This window comes from Heterodontus francisci, chromosome 2 (assembly GCF_036365525.1).
Source record: "Heterodontus francisci isolate sHetFra1 chromosome 2, sHetFra1.hap1, whole genome shotgun sequence".
Classification (NCBI taxonomy): Eukaryota; Metazoa; Chordata; class Chondrichthyes; order Heterodontiformes; family Heterodontidae; genus Heterodontus; species Heterodontus francisci.
Window position 1 is genome coordinate 224,931,641 of NC_090372.1, and position 21,287 is coordinate 224,952,927.

Here is a 21,287-nt window from a genome sequence, read left to right on the forward strand (position 1 = left end):
ACTTGATGTCTAAATTCTATCCGTGCTGCCTCCTTAAGAGGGGACACTTGTGGAGCTGTCTTTGGAGCCAGTGTCCTTTCCTGCTTTATTAAAAACAGAGCCCATCTCCGTGTGAGCCGTGGGAATGCGGGTTAATGTTGAGGAGGCGGTGGAGCTGGGACTGTGTCTCAGGCTGATTGGCAAACTCATTTACTGCAGCTTAAACAGAGCTGTTAGAAAAAGGGGCATTGTGTTCAGTAACCTTACTCACCTGGGAGGTTTCACTTGTTATCATGGAGATATTCCGTATTCTAGCTTTGTTATTTGTTACAATCTGTTCTGCTCAGCCGCCCTCTCTCTTTCTGCCCGCTGATAAATGTTGGATATCTCCCAAATTCCGGCAAGAGTGTGGATTTGCGGGAATTGCAGGCAGTGAGTGTGTGCGGAGAGGCTGTTGCTTTGATGTTGGGAGCCGGGATGTGCCGCCGTGTTTCTATTCACTGGACAATCTGCCAGGTGGGTGTATTCTCACTCCGTCTATATTCCAGAGCAGTTATTTCCAGGGTCAGCTGTAGTTGGGATTGTCCAGGATAATCCTTTCATTTTCCTTGGATTCAATTCAGTGGATATTTCAAACCTGTCTGTGAAACTGATTGTGGGATGAAGACCATCTCCTCCAATAGTTTATCTTCATCCCAATCAATCTCCCCAAGGAGAATCCCGGGAATATTAACTGTCAGGATTTAACAGAGTCCTGATAATATTGGACTGGTTCAGGGTTTGGTTTTAAGCAGAGGTTTGTGGAGAGAATTCCATTTTAAGTTGAGGCAGATGGAAACCTGCCTGTCAATGGCAGGAGAGAGAGAGAGTATTCACGGATGTTCAAGGGGCTGAAATTGAAGGAATGTGAGAATTGTGAGGGGGGGTGGGATGTTGGAAATTCGGAGGGGATTTTAACTCTTTTGGACTGGGAACTGAAGTGAGTTGGAGCGCAGGATAAAGATTGAACTGGATTTAGTGTGGGTTAAGATTGGGACAGGTAGGTTATGGAAGAGTGAGACTAATTCTGGGATTGGGATTCTCCTGGGAAATGAGGGGGGCATTTTTTAATCATTTGTTCATGTGCTGTGGACATCTCTGATGGGGCTAGGATTTATTGTTCATGTCTAATTCACCTTGAGAAGGTGGTGGTGAGCTGCCTTCTTGAACTGTTGCAGTCCATTTGGGGTAGGAAAACCCACAGTGCTGTTGGGAAGGGAGTTCCAGAATTTTGATCCAGTGATAGTGAAGGAATGGTAATATAGTTCCAAGTTAGGATGGTGTGTGACTTGGAGGGGAACTTGCAGGTGTTCCCATGCATTTGCCCTTGTCCTTCTAGGTGGTAGAGGTTGTGGGTTTGGAAGGAGCTGTCTAAGGAGCCTTTGTGCATTGCTGCAGTGCATCTTGTAGATGGTACAATGTGAATGGCAAGCTATCCACAATCAAGTGGGCTGCTTTGTCCTGGATAGTGTTGAACTTGTGTTCGAGCTGTGCAGATCCAGGCAAGTGGAAAGTATTCCATCGCATTCCTGACTTTTGCCTTGTAGATTGTTGACAGGTTTTGGGGAGTCAGGTGGTGAGTTACTTGCAGCAGGATTCCCAGTCTCTGACCTGCTCCTGGAGCCAGAGTATTTAAATGGCTGCTTCCATTCAGTTTCTGTTCAATGGTAGCCCCAGGGTGTTGGAAATTCATAACTGTTGAAAAATTACAGCACAGAAGGAGGCCATTCAGCCCATTGGGCAGCTAGTTTTATTCAGTCAGCACAGACACCATCTAATCCCCTTCCAGCACCTAATCCATTGCCTTGTGGGTCACAGCTTGTCAGGTGCATATCCTGGTACCTTTTTTAAATTAAGGGTTTCCACCTCCAGCACAATTCCTGGTAGTGAATGCCAGAAACTATTCACCCTCTGGGTGAAAAAGCTTCCCTCATGTCTCCTCTAATCCATCAATCATAAATCTGTGCCCCCTGGTAACTGACATCTCTGCTTGGGGAAATGGGTCTTCCTTGTCTAGTCTATCTCAACCCCTCAGAATTTTCTACTTCTCTGCCTCCTCCTTTCTAAAGGAAACAACCATTGCCGAGCCAATCTTCCTCATATCCAACTTTCAAACTCTGGCAACATTCTTGTAAATCTGTTTTCTCCAAACAATTATGTCCTTGTAATTGATGATTCAGTGATTGTAATGTCATGGAGAGATAGTTACTTGCTCCCTTGTTAGCAAAGGTCATTGCCTGGCACTTGTGTGGCACAGAGGTCGCTTTTCCCAAAGATGTCTTGGATACAGCACAAGTGGCCATTTGGCCTGTTGTGTCCATATTGTCTCAGAGCAATTCAGCTCTTCCCTTTCCCAGAAACCCTGCATGTCGTCTCTAGATAATTATCCAATAGCCTTTGAAAGCTCTGATTAAATCTGTCTCCACTACTCGGGCAGTACATTCCAGATCCTAACCACTCGCTGTGTCAGTTTTCCCTCCTGTCACCTCTGCTTCTACCAATCTCCTTCAATCTGTGCCCTCTGGTTCTCCACCCTTGTGCCAATGGGAACAGTTTCTCTCTATCTAATTGGTCTAGGCCCCTCATGTTCCCCACCTATCAAATCTCTCCTCCTGGGGAAGCTGGGACTGTATTCCTTGTTCTATCCACAGAGCTGAAGTCCCAGTCCCTCATCCCTGGAAGCATTCTCAGAAACATGTTCTGCTGAGATTGGGACAACAACTAAACTCCTTTCATTGCCTGTCTTGCAGTTTGCACCAAGGATGGGCGGGTCCTGATCGCCATCTCCAAGGATTTGACGCTGCCTCCTGTAAACCTGACAACGGTGCATCTGAAGGATGGACACGGAGCTGAGTGCAGTCCCACCGTGGCCTCTGTAGACACTGTGCTCTTTGAGTTCGCACTTACTGAGTGTGGCACTAGCCAGCGGGTATGTATTGTGGCTTGGCTGTCCCATCAATGGGTGTCAGTCAGTACTGATGGTCTTGTGTCTCTTGTAGCTGGACGGGGTGGACGTGGTGTATGAAACGGATGTGTTGGCTCAGTTTGAGATCTTGGATGGTGCTTTGGGATCGGTGAGCCGGGACAGCCCCTTCAGGTGAGAATGGGAGCACATTGAGCGGCTAGAGGTGGTGAGGAGCTGAATTGTGCAGCCGTGTCCCTTCTCTTGCAGGCTCCATGTCCAGTGCAGTTACAAGGGAAGCCAGGAGTCTGAATTGCAGCTGAAGCCCCGAGTTTACACCCTTTCTCCGCCACTGCCTGCCACCGAGACCGGGATCCTGCTTCTGGAGCTGAGAATAGCGAGAGGTAGCGAGTGCTCTCTGATGGCTAGTGTCCAACTTCTCTCTCTCTCTCTGTCTCTGCACATTGTGACCATCCTGCATCTTTCTCTTTTCAGACGCTGCCTACCGGAGCTGGTACGTGGCCAGTGACTACCCGATCCTGAGTGTGCTCCGGGAGCCCGTGTTTGTGGAGGTTCGTGTCCTGAACCGGAACGACCCATCCCTTGTGCTGGTGCTCAATGAGTGCTGGGCGAGCCCTACTGCCGAGCCCTATTCCCAGCTTCAATGGAAGCTCCTGGTGAACAGGTGAGGGGGTGGGGGAGGCAATGAAGATTCAGCAAAGCAATAAGGTGTTAGCAAGTGGTTTCCCTGTTCCTCTGCATTGTATTCTAGTCTCATCTTGGATCACCAGTTGACAGCAATGCTATCATTCTTTCTGTTCCAGGTGCCCCTTTACTGGTGACAACTACAAAAGCCGCCTCCTCCCGCTAGACGCTGCTTCCCATTTGCGTTTCCCAACTCATCATAAGCGCTTTGTAGTCAGCACTTTCACTTTCTGGGAGCGAGTTTCAGGCCGGCCTCTGAGCGGGGAGGTGAGTCTCCTTCAGTCATTCTGGCTGACTTGGTTGAGCTTGTTACTGAGTGAGCTCCCTGTTCTATCTATCTTTTTGAATGGAGAAGCATTCCTCTCCTCCTGCTTCCTGGGAGCTGTGGCACTCACCATACCGCACTGTCTCTTTGCAGGTTTACTTCCACTGCAGTGCTGAGGTTTGCTCTCCTTCCAGCCGAGAGAACTGCACAGCTTCCTGCAGCCCCAGTAAGTACCTGGGATGTGAGTAGAAAGTGAACCCTGATGGGGAGTGTGTGAGAGATCTGAACACTGGGCCCAGAAGTGTCAGCAATCCTGCAGCTCTGAACTGCTCAATGTTTTCCCCCAAGTCCCACTGTGTGCAAGTTTCCATCAGGAAGTGGCAGTCAGTGTGAGCACAAGAAAGCAGGGAGATGCAGACCAAGCATGTTGTGATCCCTCAGCCAGGATAATGTGAGCAGGAATGTTGGTTCATTGTTCCTGATTCCTCACCTGCAGAGTGGAATCTAATTGGTCCAGGTGCTCTCTGCTCCAAACCTCATCTGGTCAGGAATAGGTTGAACATTTTTTGTCTGGGACATTGAACTGGCACCTTATTCTCATTCTGTCACCAGGTATTCCAGATGTAATGAAACTATTTTCAGTGGAGAGGACATTCCTATCAACTGGTGACATTACTTCAGAGTCCACACTGACCATTCTGCAAGCTGCTTGGTTGAAGCAGGTTCATTTGAATATAGGAAAATCAGTTTTAGTCAGGCAGCCATTTTTAACTCGTGCCCCTTATCTCTGATATTTTGCACCAGACGTCTTTTTTTTGCATCTGACCAAGTTTTATAAATAGAGGAAGCCTTTCCACCCAGTCAATGCTTAAGTCTTATAGCATCAAATCAGTCCCATTCCCTTGCTCTATCCCTGTAACTCTACAAGTTTTATTTCCATCAAGCACCCATCCAACTTACTTTGAAACTTGCATGTGGTGGAAGCAGAGATTATCAAGTTTGAGCTTGAACATCTGATTCAGGCAACTACTGAACCTTGAACTCTTCCTTCCCCAGTGAGACGAAGAAGCACCAATAACCAGCCTGGGACCTTGGTGACCACTGGGCCCATCATTTTCCTGGAAGATGGGGAGAGATTGTCTGCAGGGATCCAGCAGGAAGAGAAAGGTAAAGGAGGAACTTCCTCCAGTGTGTAGTGATGCAGTAACTGGTGCCCCTCTAATCCTGGCTTCTCTCCACAGATGCTGCTGTGGATTCCCCCTCCCATGTTCTTCCTGGTGTAGCAGTTGGGGTGGCTCTGTTCTCTGTGGCCCTGTTGGTTGGGACTGTTGCTGTGTGGAAAATGGATGTGGCTCACAGGGTGGGTTCTGAGTGCAGATTAATGGAACTGTAGATCTGTCTGGATAATAAACTCCTGTTTATAGATGAAGTCTTAGTCTCTATCTGAATGTTAAATTATTCAATGGCAGTTGCAATTTATAATGAACTTTCAGTGATCAATTACACCTCACCCACAAGTATAAAATGGGGTTGCTCATGATTCTAGTTGTAACTAACTCTGATCCTGGGCAATTGTCGCAGACCTCTTTCTGGTACTGCCAGTTCCATAAATATATTAACTAGTTCAAACCTGACATGAGCAGTCAGCTCCATCCTCAGTGAACAGGACTGGTTTTCTGGACTCTGCCACAGACATCTGAACAATCTGTTCCTGCTGAGAATTAACCCTGAGCTGAAGTATTGAGGATTAGTCTAGACCATGTGCTTGGGTTTTTATTGGGTTGCTGGAGATACTGGTTACTGACAAATATACCTGGATGCTTCAGGAGGAGGGAGAAGTGCAACATGAGGAGCACCAGCATTCCTACTAATTGGACCAAGTTTGGATGTCTGATGCATCCTTGAAGATGGGGAAACAGCAAGTCAGGTTGCTGAAATGACACTTAATGGGAGATTAGGAAACTGACTGGAGCCTGGCAGTGCTGCAGGATTCCCTTGTTTCTCTAGTCTGGGTGATGTTTGTAATTGACTAATCTGATTGTTCCTACAAATATCTTTAGCAGTTTGGGCTGTTGCTGAGCAGCAGTGGAAGCTGAATACTGAGTCTGAGCAGTTGTTGGGAATTGTCAAATACAGATTGATTACAGACCCATTACAAAGCATGAAGGAGGGTCAGCATTAGGATATTCAGGATGGAGTCTGTGGCTGCTCATCCTTGTGTAGTGTCAGCTGAATGAAGCTCTACTCCACTCTATTCAGTGGAATGACACTGCTCTGTTACAACAGCTCAGTGCTAATTCAATACACTTGTCTGGGCAATCCTTTAGAAAGGGATTGCTGCTGATATTGAGTATGCAGTTTCAGAAGGCTTGGAGAAACTCACCTGAAAATGACAGTTAAGTCAGACAATATTGGCATAAAATTAATAACTATCTGTAACCATCTGCAGCCTGTTCTGTAGGTCTTCCTCCCATCACCTCTGGTTCTATTGTTGACCAGCCTGTGCCCTTTGGTTCTGATTTATTCTAACAATGGTAAGTTCTGTAACTATAGTTCAGACCCTCACTTTGAACAATTATCAAATCACCTCAGCTTCTCCTTGTAGATTTTGAGAACAGCAGCAGCTTCTATCAACTTAATTGGCATTGTTCATTCTAGTAACTTTTCTGCACCCTCTACATCCTTCACCTACATTTAGTTTAGTGTCCAGAATTTTTAACAGGCCTCCAGTTGATGTCTAAACAATTTTAGTAAACTTTCACACAGGATGGTCCATTTCCACTTGAATCTGAACTGTTGGTGGAGCTGCCTCATCCAATTAGTTGTTCAATTGTCTACATTTACTTCTGGCTCAAGGAAAAGACTAAAATGCCTAGTAAAATCTTTCATTGACCATTTATTCTCTGCTTCTTGCTGTTATGACTAAGACAGGAGTAGTGCACAGTTCTTCTTCAGTTCCACTTCTCCATGGATCATCGGACAGTATTTAGGAGTGGTCACTGCACAGTCCTTGAAGAGACAGATTCCCATCTTCACATTTAAGGATACCCTACATGTTTAAGAAATACAACCATGGTGAATGGGATAGAACAAACAGTACAGCACAGGAACAGGCTATTCAGCCTTCCATGTCTGCACTGATCATCATGCCACAATTGCAAACATATTGAGCAATGCAAACCTGAGCAGCCATGGAGGTGCTGTGGGTTATCAGCAGCAGCATTGTATCTAACCTCATGGCCTGGCATTTCCCCACTCTACCATCCCCATCATGTGGGGATGCCAACATTGGTTCAATGAAGTGTGCAGGAGGGCATGCCAGCAGTAGCACCAGGCATACCTCAATGAAGTGTCAGCCTGGTGCAGCTCCAACCCAGGATTACTTGCATGCCAAACAGCATAAGCAACATGTAACAGGCAGAGCAAGTGATCACACAACCAACAGATCAGATCTAAGCTCTGCAGTCCTGCCACATCCAGTCCTGAATGGCAGTGAACAATTGAACAACTAATTGGACGAGGCAGCTCCACAAACATCCCCATCTTGAATGATGGGGGAGCCCAGCACGTCAGTGCAAAAAAGATAAGGCTGAGCCTGTGTGGAGTTTGCAAGTTCTCCCTGTGTCTGCGTGGGCTTTCTCCGGGTGCTCCGGTTTCTTCCCACAAGCCAAAAGACTTGCAGGTTGGTAGGTAAATTGGCCATTATAAATTGTCACTAGTATAGGTAGGTGGTAGGGAAATATAGGGACAGGTGGGGATGTTTGGTAGGAATATGGGATTAGTGTAGGATTAGTATAAATGGGTGGTTGATGGTCGGCACAGACTCGGTGGGCCGAAGGGCTTGTTTCAGTGCTGTATCTCTAATTTGCACCAGTCTTCAGCTAGAAGGGCCGAGTCGATGATCCATCTCTGCCTCCTCCTGAAGTCCCCGGCTTCACAGATGCCAGACTTCAGCCAATTTGACTCGCTCCACATGATATCAAGAAATGACTGAAGACACACAAGTCATCAAGGCTGTTTGTTTTCAAACAAAACCTCTAGTGTCTTCCCACTGACTCTTGTAGCAATAAAAACATCCATGGAATTTTTCAGTTTTGCAAATAACAAACATCCACAATCTTTAACAGAAGTCCTCAAAACATCTCAAACAGATCATAACACTGCCACTGAGCTAATTTTGGTTCCAACTTGCTCATTTCCCCTTGGATCCCATGAGCTTTCACTTTTCTCACTAATCTGCCATGTGGGACCTGGTCAAAAGACACATTTCATTGTAGACATTAAAACTTGCTCATTGACTATTACCTCCTTCAAAGAGTTATTGAAGTTAGTCACAAATGAGCTTCCTTTAATAAACCCAACACTGGTTTTCCATCTCATCCTTCACTTGCTAATTGATGATTTTTCAGTCCCTCAAATTTCTCCAATAATTTGCCCATTGACTTTACACAGACTGCCTTGTTATTACCTGATTTACTCAGTGCCATTAGAGAAGTTCACTCCTTTAGATGTGCATCAGCTCAGTCTTGATACGCCACCTGCTGTACCCTCCAGCTCAAAGATCAGAATACAGATGTGTCAATTATAATTTCACTCCCCAAACTTGCTATGTTTGAGCAGTTCCCAAGAGTGAAATATTCTAATTTGTAAAACAACTTTACTTGTGGCTCTGGTGATTTACCTGCCACAATGGGCAAGTAATTGTTTATGAAGGTGTTTATTTTTATTAGTACATCAAACAAGAGCGACGTCTCAATTCATTCCATCTTCGATGCCGCAGGTGCATACTTGGCGTCAGGTGGCAGGACCGTATCTCCAACGCAGAAGTCCTCGAGGCGGCCAACATCCCCAGCTTATACACCCCACTGAGTCAGCGGCGCTTGAGATGGCTTGGCCATGTGAGCCGGATGGAAGATGGCAGGATCCCCAAAAACACATTGTACAGCGAGCTCACCACTGGTATCGGACCCAACGGCCGTCCATGTCTCCGCTTTAAATACGTCTGCAAACGCGACATGAAATCCTGTGACATTGATCACAAGTCGTGGGAGTCAGTTGCCAGCGTTCGCCAGAGCTGGCGGGCAGCCATAAAGACGGGGCTAAAGTGTGGCGAATCGAAGAGACTTAGTAGTTGGCAGGAAAAAAGACAGAGGCGCAAGGGGAGAGCCAACTGTGTAACAGCCCCGACAAACAAATTTCTCTGCAGCACCTGTGGAAGAGCCTGTCACTCTAGAATTGGCCTTGAAAGCCACTCCAGGCACTGCTTCACAAACCACTGACCACCTCCAGGCGCTTATCCATTGTCTCTCGAGATAAGGAGGCCAAAGAAGATGTATTCCTAATGTCCAGCATGCAGTCTGGCAATTAAGGAAACTCTTACAGAAGCCATAGACATGAAGATTATCTGAAAGCTTGGTGACCAAGGAAACATTACAAATTCATTAGTGATCTGCAGCCTCAGATAGCTACATAGGGGAATGATATGACAATAGAGGCCTGGCTTAAAAATGGGCATGGTCCAGTAAGGAGCAATGAAGGAAGGAGGGAGAGAAACAATGGCGGTACCATTCCACAACTGCATATATTCCAGGGACCAACTAGTAGAAAAAGATGGTGGAACTAATTTGCAAGGAAATTACTGAGCATTGCAAAAACTCTATAGAGTAGTTATAATGGGGGACTTCAATTATTCTAATGTGGACTGAATAATGGTCGTGTAAAGGGCAGAAAGGGGGAAGTGTTTCTCAAGTGTGTTCAGGAGAATTTTCTACTTCAGTTATGTTTCTAGTCCAATGAGGAAGGAGACATTTCTGGATCTGAATCTCATTCTAGGGGATGAGATGGGACAAGTGGATCAAGTGTTAGAATATATAGAGAAAGTGTTCATATCACAAGGCTTCGGGTTTTTTTTGGAAAAAAATGTAGGGACAAATTCAGAGGAAAAGTAATGAAATTTGGGTGAAGTCAATTTCAATGGTATGAGAATAGGTCTGTCCCAGATATATTGTCAGGCAGAATTGCAATTGAATAAAGGACTACTTTTCAAAAGAGTTTGGGTAATGTTAAGGTGCATTCCCATGAGAAAGATAGGACAAAAAACAAAGCCAGAGCTCCCTGGATGACAAGAGATAGAGAGTAAGATGAATCAGAAAAAAGGTGTATGACAGAAGTCAGGTGAACAAGTGTGAACAGGCTAAACATTGAAAGTTCAGAGTGAAGTGGAAGAAATGAGAAGCAAAAAGAGGAGAGACTGGCAGCTAACAACAGGGAATACAAAATCTTCTATAGGCAGATCTGAGGAAGGATGTTCTTGCTCGAGGGAGTGCAGCAAAGGTTGACCAGACAGATTCCTCTGATGGTGGGACTGACGGATGAGAAGAGATTGAGTCAGTTAGGATTATATTCGCAGGAGTTAAGAGTGAGGGGGGGGGGGTCTCAGAATTTTATAGGTTTCAAACAGGACTTGACAGGGTAGATGCAGGAAGGATGTTCCCGATGGTGGGAGAGTCCAGAACCAGGGGTCACAGTCTAAGGATACAGGGTAAGCCATTCAGGACTGAAATGGGGAGAAATTACTTCATCCAGAGAGTGGTGAGCTTGTGGAATTCACTACCACAGAAAGCAGTTGAGGCCAAAACATCTGTTTTCAAGAAGGAGTTAAATATAGATATCGGAGTTGGGTCTAAAGGGAACAAAGTGTGTGGTGCAAAAGTGGGAACAGGTTACTGAGTTGGATGATCAGCCATGATCATAATGAATGGTGGAGCAGGCTCGAAAAGATGAATGGCCTACCCGTGCTCCTATTTTCTAGGTTTCTATGTCAGCAGTAAAAGGTGCTAAGAGAATGAGTGGGGCTGATTCAGGACTAAAAGTGGGAAGTATGGAGGCAGAGGGCATAGCTGAGGCATTAAACAATTACTTAGCATTGGTCTTGACCAAGGAAGATGCTGCCCAAGTCAGTGACAGGAGGTAATTAACACACTGTATAGGCTAATTGATAGCAGTGACATTAGAAAGACTGGTTGCAGTTTAATTGGTAAGTCAATGGGACTGGATGAGATACATCCAAGGATACACAGAGACCAGGGCAGAAATTGCACAAGTACAGACCATAATCTTCCATTCCTCAGACGGGAGTGGGACCAAAGGACTGCAAGGGTAAACCCATCCATTACAGGCCAGTCAGTTCAACCTCATTTATGGGAAAGTTTTTTGAAAATGAAAATCCAGAGCAAACTAACAAGTCACTTGGACACATGTGGATTAAAGGGAAGCCAACATGGATTTGCTAAGGGAAAACAGTGATTAACTAATATTTCAGTGAAGAAACTGAGGGTTGGAGAGTGATGCAGTTGGAATGTACATGGACTTCCTGAAAGCATTTCAGAAAGTGCCTAAAGCAGGTTTGTCAGCAACGTTGACAACAATGGAATAAAAGGGATTGACAAGGACCTAGACATAATGCATAGCAAAATTAACATTTGCCAATGACACAACTTGGAATTATTGTGAAGAGGACAGTGATATGTCTTTAAAGACAGGTTGGTGGAATGGGCAGACAAAATATAGAACATAAAACATTACAGCGCAGTACAGGCCCTTCGGCCCTCGATGTTGCGCCGACCTGTGAAACCATCTGACCTACACTATTCCATTTTCATCCATACGTCTATTCAATGACCACTTAAATGCCCTTAAAGTTGGCAAGTCTACTACTGTTGCAGGCAGGGCGTTCCACGCCCCTACTACGGAGTAAAGAAACTACCTCTAACATCTGTCCTATATCTATCACCCCTCAACTTCAAGCTCTGTCCCCTCGTGTTTGCCATCACCATCCGAGGAAAAAGACTCACTATCCACCCTATCTAACCCTCTGATTATCTTGTATGTCTCTATTAAGTCACCTCTCCTCCTCCTTCTCTCTAATGAAAACAACCTCAAGTCCCTCAGCCTTTCCTCATAAGACCTTCCCTCCATACCAGGCAACATCCTAGTAAATCTCCTCTGCACCCTTTCCAAAGCTTCCACATACTTCCTATAATGCGGTGACCAGAACTGCACGCAATACTTCAGGTGCGGCCGCACCAGATTTTTGTACAGCTGCAGCATGACCTCGTGGCTCCGAAACTCGATCCCCCTACTAATAAAAGCTAACAAACCATATGCCTTCTTAACAGCCCTATTACCCTGGGTGGCAACTTTCAGGGATTTATGCACCTGGACACCAAGCTCTCTCTGCTCATCTACACTACCAAGAATCTTCCCATTAGTCCAGTATTCTGCATTCCTGTTACTCCTTCCAAAGTGAATCACCTCACACTTATCCGCATTAAACTCCATTTGCCATCTCAGCCCAGCTCTGCAGCCTATCTATGTCCCTCTGTAACCTACAACATCCTTCGGCACCATCCACAACTCCACCGAACTTCGTGTCATCGGCAAATTTACTAACCCACCCTTCTACACACTCATCCCGGTCATTTATAAAAATGACAAACAGCAGTGGCCCTAAAACAGATCCTTGCAGTACACCACTAGTAACTAAACTCCAGGATGAACATCAGGCAGATGTGATTCAAGAATGAGGAAAGGCAATATAAAATAAATTAGAGATGGTGTGGGGAGGAGGATGAGGAGGTGGTGGTGTAGTGGTAATGTCACTGGACTAGTAATCCAGAGTACAAGGCAGATGGCAAAATGGACGTGGACAGTGCTGCCTCGCTCTGGGAAGTAATCTTCAAATGAATATTCAGGACATCAAGGTAGAAAACATGCAGTCCGCACTCTGCGGTGAAACCCAGCTACCCAACCATATAGGACTAAGTGTTGGGCCTGGGTCAGATTTTAATTTTATACTTGCGGCAGGCTTTACTAGCAAGTGTTAGGACAGCTTCTATATTGATCAGCATTTTTGAGATCTGGTGTAATTTAGAGTTGGATTTTGGGAAAACTGAATATACTCCATCGATGGTTTTTAACCAGGTAAACGATTAGTGGAAGGTTCCCCATTTTCAAATAACCCAGCAGGGGTTTGTGACTTGGAAGATGTTTACAAGACAAGATTGAGAGGTCAGGAGGCTCATCTCCTGTGAAATTGTTGGTTTATATTTGGACAGCTAGTTGGGATATTGACAATGGTTGAAAAGACAGTTGGAGAAAACTTGCAAAGAAAAACAAACCACCCCGACTCAGTCTGTTCCTGCAGTTTGGAAAGAGTCTGCCACTTTTCCAACTTGGAACTGAAAAGCACGTGTAAGAAGCAGACTAAAACTGGTGCTGCATTCCTGCTGTAAGGAATGTGTCCGAAACCTCTGCTGCTGCATTTCCTGGAAGCCTACCCAAACTGATCTGCAATATCACCCAAGAACTATTCTAGGAAGATCCCAATGAGCCCTCCATATGCATTTGGGATACCAAACCAAAACAAAGGACAGGCTTCCATTTCTACCCTTTCTTCAAGAAGTTAGTATTTTATCCCAAGTTTTGTCTTTTTCAGGCAGGGGTAAAAAGGGTACTTTAATATTTCACCATCTTAATGCTTTACTTCATTACTGGTTATGGCTCATTTTATAATAATGAGCTGGATTTTGTTCTTCACCATCCAGGACAAAGCAGCCTGCTTGATTGGCACCCCATTCACTCAAACATTCTACAAACATTCACTCCCTCCACCACTGACGTACAGTGGCAGCAGTGTGTACCATCTACAAGATGCACTGCAGCAATGCACCATGGCTCCTTAGACAGCACCTTCCAAACCCGTGACCTCTACCAACTAGAAGGACAAGGGCAGCAAATACATGGGAACACCACCATCTGCAAGTTCCCCTCCAAGTCACACATCATCCTGACTTGGAACTATATCACCGTTCCTTCACTGTCACTGGGTCAAAATCCTGGAACTCCCATCCTAACAGCACTGTGGGTGTACCTACGCCACATGGACTGCAGCGGTTCAAGAAGGCAGCTCACCCACTTCAAGGGCAATTGGGGATGGGCAATAAATGCTGGCCTGGCCAGTGACGGCCACATCCAGTGAATGAATAAAAAAAAAAATACTGGAATGTCTCAGTTGCTGTGACTTTTCTGGGGAAGGAGAATACATTCCCAGGTGATTTGAGCCACTTCATCAAGCTTAAAATGAAGGATTTGGCAAAACAGTTGGTGTTGGAGTTAAAACCAGGAGCTAAGAAAGCAGACAATTGATGTAATAACATTTGAAATTGGAAGAAAGCAAACTAGAGGAAAATGCAGTTGAAGTAATTCAAATTCAGTAATGAGGCAGTTTGAAGTTGTCAATGATAGAAATAGAACTGAAAATTTAAGCAGGAAGAATAGACAATGAAAAATAAAAACTTGATCTAGAATTTCAGAGAAGGAAGAGAATTCGAAGTTGAAAAGCTGGAACTAAGACACCAGTGTGGCCTTGACTTCAAGGAAAATCCTGGTGAGCAAAGATCTGACTCCAGCCCAGGACCTAGCAGACCACCACTCCAAGTTTGAGGCAAGGGATTAGAAGCACTTTTCCATTTCTTTTGAAACAAAAGATGCCAGACAGATGAAGTGGCCTAAGGAAAGCTGGACACTGCTGCTGCAAAGCAGGTTGATGGGCAGAGCTCAAGAAGTTTATGCCATGGTTGCTGAGGAGGCTTCTGCAGATTGAGATGTAAACTATCCTCACTGAGTTAGTCCCTGAAGCACTTTAGAACTTATGGAGATTGTCTGGGTAGACTTGTATAGAATTTGGGGGTAAAGCAAATTAATTTTGAAATTTGGATATGGGCACTAAAGGTAGAGGCCACATATGAGAATCTTTGAACTAATTCTCCTGGAAGATATTAAAATTCACTCCCTCCTTTGGGAAGAGCCCATGTAGAGAACCAGAAGGTTGAGCGCTGTGGAAATTGCAGATGATTACGAGCTTGTTTACAAGCCCAAACCCTTTGTCACCCCCACAAATCTGAGAAGGATAGAAGGTGGAGGGTGAAAGGAAGGCAAGTAGCCATGGATAAGGGATAGCTGGGAATGCCCTGGGATCTCATCAGGCCAGAAAGGAAGATGCCGAGGGTGGAAGTGAGGTCCACAAGGCTACAGCACTGACTGCAGCTGTAAGGCTAAATACAAAAACCACTGTGTGCAGGGTTTGTGAACGTGATACCAAAGAGTTTAGGGAATTCTTGTCTAAAAGGAAAAGCAACTTCTTATCCCTCAAGTGAGGATGATAAACAGTTATACTTAGGAATACAGGAGCCAACTGAACAGTTATTCTGGGGGAAAAGGCACAAGACTTCCAGAGAATGCACTGAATGCCAAGGATTTAGTGAATGACTGACAGGGAGTTACATATACACCTGTACCTTTGTATTGGGTGTACTTGGTGTGACCAAATGCCTGGAATGGTAATTCTAAGAGTTGTCCATAGTTTGCCAGTAGACTGATCTGATCTATTCCTGGGGAATGATCTGACTGGAGCAAAAGGCAGTAGCTTCTCCAGTAGTCACTGGAAAAACCAAGTGAAGTCAAAGAGACAGAACAGTTACAGGAAAAAGATTCCAGGAATTTCATTCATATGCAGTAACCTGAGTAATGGCTAAACCAGTTTCATTGTCAGAGGTAAAATTAGCACCAGTTGAACAACTGAAAGTTTATTTCATTTGGACTATCCAAATCCCGATTCAGCAAGTCTTCTCTATCAGTAACTCTGGATTAGCTTGCTCAGCCCTGATCAGCTCTCACAGAAGCTGATACAAAGGGCATTCCAGAAGGTCACTATATTAAAAATGAGATTCTGATGAAGTGACAACCTCTTCAGACCTGTGGATGAAGAACAGATGGTAGTTGATAGTGGTACCTCTGAAGTATTGGTGGAAACTATTGAAGATAATACATGAAATTCCTCTTGTGGGGGTTATGGGGATTGTGTATAAAAATCATTTACTGGCCAGGTCTTTCCAAGGAAGTGGTGAGTTTTGTAAAACATACAGTCCATGTGCCTTGTATGGTAACAGTTCAAGAGGGCAGCTCACCACCACCTTCAAGAACAATTAGGGATGTGAAATAAATGCTGGCCTAGATAGAGACCCCACACATCCCAGGGATGAATATAAAACAGTGCCAGATTGTGGGAAAACTAACACCTCCAATTCCCATACCAGTTGTGCAGAATCATTTAGGTGTTGGTAGACTGGAGGACCTTTACTGAAAGCAAGTGGGACACCAATATATAGTCATCACCATGGATACAGCTACTTGGTTCCCAGAAGCCATTCCCTGGAGAACTATTTCTGCTAAGGTAGTGGTAGAAATATTAACCCAGTTCACTAGATTATAGATTACTGATTTGATCTGACTGAAATTCAAAGGTCCCATTTTATGTCAGATTTCTCAGGTGTTATGGGTAATTTAGGTATAACAGTTAAAGCCTTCACCAAACCACCCACAGACACAGGGAGCTTTAGAAAGGTACCATCAGACCCTCAAAACAATGATCAAGGCATACGGTCACGAATATCCCCATGATTGGGATAAATGGCTGGAATTTTTTGTTGACTCACCTAATGAGTCAAAAGGACTAAACTGGTACAATTATTTAATTGATATAATACACCAGGTCCTCTAAAACTAATTTTTTTTTTTGAACAGAGGGATGAATCTTTTGTGCTCGATGTATCTGTATTCTGGGAATAGCTCATGAGCTTGCAAAGTTGTTCAGGAACACCATAAAGCTTCCCAAACAAAGAAGAAATGGGCAGACAAACATGCCAAGAGCTGAAGATTTCAACGAGGGGATGGAGTGTTAGTATAATGCCTTTTACAAGGTGAACCACAGGGATATTCAAGTGCCAATATCTTACTGAAGTGATCTGTAGATCAGATTTAAGTAAAGCAAGTATCTTCCAGCCATAAGCAAGGATCAATACACTCTACTGCAGAGTAGCAGTCTAGTAGAGTAGCTAACTAGTCCCACCTGGTTGCTGCAGTTTCAGCTTCAAAAGTACAGAGGTCTGGGTGCAGCCTGCAAATAGAGTGCAGATTCAAACAAATAATGAAGAGTTTGGTGAATGGAGAGTTTAGTGAAGGGAGGTGTTCCTTTATTTACTACAGTGCAGTGGAAGGAGCGAGATGGCAAGTAACTGGCAAGCTATTCTACTTAGAATAAATAGTCTGTAAAGTTAAAGTTATGTCAGGGCAGCTCAGCCAAGTGGAATGTACAGCATATGCATCATAGACACCACGTGTCCTGGACAGACATCTGCAGGAAGTGTCACTGGCTGCACAAGCTTGAGCTCTGGGTTTCAGGATGAGTGGTGGCTGGAGTCATTGTGGTTCAGTGAAGCAGAGAACTATGGTCACTGCAAATGGGGAGCATGCAGGCAGTGAATGGGTGATGTCAGTCTAAGAACTAGCTGGGTAGTGCAGGAGACCCAAGGCAATTGGCTTTCCATTTTGGATAATGTGAGGGCAATGGTTACTCAGGAGTGCAGTCGGAGCCAAGTTTGTGGAACCACAGGTAGTTTAGCTGCACAGGAGGGAGAGGAAGAGTAGTTAAAGGGGATTCATTAGTTAGGGGAACAGAGGCATTTCTGCAGCTTATAGATGTAACTCCAGGATGGAGTGTTGCCTGCTTGGTGTGGGTCAAGAGAGGCACAGTGGCTACAGGAGATTCTTCTGGGGGAGGGTGAACAGCCAGAGGTTGTGGTCCATGGTGGCACCAAAAGGTGGGGGAAATAAGACAAGGGAGACAAGGCCTGAAAGCAGATTTTAGGACGCTAGCATGATTAAAATGCAGGAGCTCAAAAGCAGTAATTTCAGGATTACTCCTAATCCCACAAGAGTACAGGAACAGGAGAATTGAGTGATTGAACATGTGGCTGGAGAAGTGGTGGAGGAGAGAGGGCATCAGATTTCTGATGCATTGGGACTGGTTCTGGGGTAGGTGGGACTTGTACAAGATGGACAGGTTGCATGTTTAGTTTCGTTTAGAGATACAGCACTGAAACAGGCCCGTCGGCCCACCGAGTCTGTGCCGACCATCAGCCACTCATTTATACTAATCCTACACTAATCCCATATTCCTACCACATCCCCACCTGTCCCTATATTTCCCTACCACCTACCTATACTAGTGACAATTTATAATGGCCAATTTACCTATCAACCTGCCAGTCTTTTGGCTGTGGGAGGAAACTGGAGAAAACCCACACAGACACGGAGAACTTACAAACTCCACACAGGCAAGACCCAGAATTGAACCCAAGTCGCTGCAGCTGTGAAGCTGCGGTGCTAACCACTGTGCCACCCCCCACCCCCGCATCTTAGGCCTGGGACGAATATCCTCACAAGAGCATTGTTACTGCTGTTGGGAACAGTTTAAACTACATGGGCAGGGGATGGGAGCTCAGATTGGAGGGAAGCAAAACTGGAAACCAGGAGCAAATATCAGACATACTGGGAGAGCGCTAGCACTAAAAGTAGGGGATAGCAAGTTATTAGGTGGGGCAAGGGAGAAAGTAATAAAGTCTAAAACAGGATAATGTACATACATGGAGTGGGGTAAATAAGATTGGGGAGGTACAGGTGTAAATTGCCATGTGGAAATATGATGGTTATAATTAGACCTGGCTCAAAGGGCAGGACAGGTGTTAAATATTCTTGGATACAAAGTGTTCAGGAAAGATAGGAAAGGGGAAAAGAGGGGTAGCAGTATTGATTGAGAGCATTGCAGTGCTAGAGAAAAAAAAAGGGATGTCCCAGACGGGTTAAGGACAGAATCAATTCAGTTAGAGCTAAAGGAACAGTTACATTGCTCAGTGTTGTCTACAGGCCACCAGTTAGTGGTATAAACATGGAACAAAATGAGGGAGATGCTAAAATTATAGGGTAGTTATAGTAGGAGGAAACTTTATTCAAAGAAATAGTGGTTGAGTAAAAGGCAGTGAGGGGCAAGAGTTCCTAGAGAGAATGTTCAGGAAAATATTTACAGCAGTATGTTGCTCAGCCAATGAGAAAGGAGACACAGCTAGAAATGGTTCATGGGAATGAAGTGATCCAAGTGGATCAAATATCAGGAGAGCATTTAGGAGACAGTGATCATTGTATCTGGAGGTTTAGGCTGACGATGGAAAAAGGACAAAATAATCCAGAGTAAGAATAATTAACTGGTGAGGGTCAGTTTCAATGAGGCAAGAACAGAGCTGGGGTGAATAAATTGGAGTCAAAGATAAGCAGGAAAAGAAAAAGTCAGTAGCTGAACAATGGACTACCTTGAAAGAGAGAAAGCTGAGGCCCAGTCAAGGTATGTTCCTGAAGGGTAAAAGAGGTCGGGCAAACAATTCCAGAGCTCCCTGGATGACCAAAGAGGTAGAGATTAAAAGAAAAAAGTGCACTTATGATAGATGCCATGTAGAAAATACTGTGGAGAATCAGGCTGTATAGGCAGTCCAGAGGGGGAAGTGAAAAAGAAATAAACAGCAATGAGTATGAAGAGACTGGCAGCTAAAAATGGAATCAGTTTTCTATAGAAATAGGAAAAAGATGGGGCTGATTATGGACCATAAAGAGGATTTACACATGGAGGCAGAGGGCATCACTGAGGTATTAAATAAATACCTTACATTTCTCTTTACTCAGGAGGTGCAACCCAGGCAATGGTGCAAGGAGATAATTCAGACACTAGGTTTAAAATTGATGGACATATTAGATAGGCTGTCAGCACTCAGTAGATAAAGCACCAGGAGATATTTATCCAAGATAGAGGGACAGAGGGGGATGGGGGAGGGAATCATGGAGGTACTGGCCTTAATTCAGTCTTCCTTAAACTTGGTGCCAGAGGACTGGAGAATTATAAATCTTCCACCCTTGTTCTAAAAAGGTGGAACTAGAAGCCCAGCAACTACAGGTCAGTTTAACTTCAGTGGGGAACTTGGGACAAAATTAGTCACATGGACTAATTGTGTTAAAGGAAACCAGCAAAGGTTCTATGTAAAAATCACAAACATGGAGGTTTTTTTGGAAGAGGTAACAGAAGGTTGATGTGTGCAGACTTCCAGAAAGGGGTTTAATAGTGCCAGTCTTGAGCAAGGTTGAAACTCATGGGATAAAAAAGGGACAGTAGTAATGGATATGAAATTGGCTGAGTGACAGGACAAAGTTGTTAATGGATTATTTGGAGCTAGAGGAAGGTTTGTAGTAGAGTTCCCCCAGGAATCAGTGTTGAGACCCTTGCTTTTCTGATACAAGTGACCTAGACCTTGGTGTACAGGGCACAATTTCAGAGTTGACAGATATGAAACTTGGAAGCATTGTGAATGGAGAGGAGAGTTTAGAACTTTGAAAGGATAGGCATGTTAGTGGGATGGGCAGATAGATGGCAGATGAAGTTCAATGCAGAGTAATGTGAAGGGATTCATTTTGGTAGGAAGAACAGAGAAACAAAACAAAGGGTACAATTCTAAAGGGGAAGAGACCTGGGTGTATATGTGCACAAGTCATTGAAGGTGACAAGACAGGTCGAGAGAATGGTTAATAAAGCCAAAAGTACTGGATACTTCATTAATAGGGGCATTGAGTACAAGAGCAAGGAAGTTTTGTTGAACTCTTACAAGACACTAGTGCTGCCTCAGCTAGAGTATTGTGACCCATTTTGGGTGCCACACTTAAAGACAAGACAACATTGGAGGGTGTACAAGAGATTCACAAGAAATGTTCCAGGATGAGGAACTGGATTTTAAAAAAGACAGATTGAAGTTAGGTCTATTTTCCTTGGAGAAGGTGGAGGAGAATTGACAGGATGTAAAAATCAAGGGTCTAGACAGTAGAGAGAAACTGTTCCCACTTGTGAAAGGGTTGAGAATAAGATGGGACAGATCTCAAGTATTTAAGAGAAGCAAAAGTGACTGAGGAGATACTTCATGCAGCAAGTGGTTAATGCCTTGAATGCAATGACTGAGTGGTGGAGGCACATGCAATTGAAGCAGTCAAAATGGAATTAGACTGTTGAGTAGGAAGAGTGTGTAGGGTTTATGGGAGAAGGCAGGGGAAATGGAACAGTTAATTGCTCTTGGAGAGCTGGTATAGACAGGATGGGCTGATTGGCCTCCTTTGGCACCAATGATTCTGATGGTCAGAGTGAGGGGTGAAGGCAAAAAGGAGCTTTAATATTTCAAGCTGTAATTGTTCTTTACTTCATTACAAACTGAATGTTAACTAGTAAACAATTTGTTTAACGAAAGCTGGTTGATGTGTTTTATTCTGGAATAAACACATTTTTTCCCTCACTTGCCAATGTGGTCAACATTTCAATTTGTTACTGGTGCAGAAGTGGAATTAGAACCAACAATACACTTCTCCCACCTCAGTTATAACACAAGTGACTCAGTTCAAGAGCAATTACAGAGA

General features: G+C 44.5%; 2 protein-coding genes and 1 long non-coding RNA gene across 3 annotated transcripts in view; 2 read left to right on the plus strand and 1 right to left on the minus strand.

Moving 5' to 3' along the window:
* Positions 1-164: 164 nt before the first annotated feature.
* Positions 165-3,318, plus strand: LOC137351775 (uncharacterized). The gene is made up of 3 exons (XR_010969569.1): positions 165-495; positions 2,769-3,115; positions 3,191-3,318. It is a non-coding gene; the product is annotated as an uncharacterized lncRNA (long non-coding RNA).
* Positions 3,319-3,341: 23 nt separating this feature from the next.
* LOC137381298 (zona pellucida sperm-binding protein 4-like) lies at positions 3,342-8,864 on the plus strand. The gene is made up of 6 exons (XM_068053647.1): positions 3,342-3,348; positions 3,416-3,605; positions 3,745-3,892; positions 4,044-4,116; positions 4,947-5,057; positions 8,671-8,864. Exons 1-6 carry the CDS (start codon positions 3,342-3,344, stop codon positions 8,757-8,759), a joined length of 618 nt encoding a protein of 205 aa, XP_067909748.1. The 3' UTR covers positions 8,760-8,864.
* A 6,632-nt stretch (positions 8,865-15,496) lies between these two features.
* The window catches only part of LOC137351684 (zona pellucida sperm-binding protein 4-like), a 67,560-nt gene continuing 61,769 nt past the window's right edge, over positions 15,497-21,287 (minus strand). The window contains exon 16 of the mRNA XM_068016401.1: positions 15,497-15,704. Within this exon, the coding sequence (XP_067872502.1) occupies positions 15,616-15,704 (89 nt within the window). The 3' untranslated portion in view covers positions 15,497-15,615. The remainder of the gene's footprint in view (positions 15,705-21,287) is intronic.

Excerpts from the sequence above, each read along its gene's own strand:
- LOC137381298 (XM_068053647.1), top strand. Across the intron at positions 3,893-4,043 it reads GCCGGCCTCTGAGCGGGGAG|GTTTACTTCCACTGCAGTGC; the intron begins GTGAGTCTCCTT and ends GTCTCTTTGCAG. Across the intron at positions 4,117-4,946 it reads CACAGCTTCCTGCAGCCCCA|TGAGACGAAGAAGCACCAAT; the intron begins GTAAGTACCTGG and ends TTCCTTCCCCAG.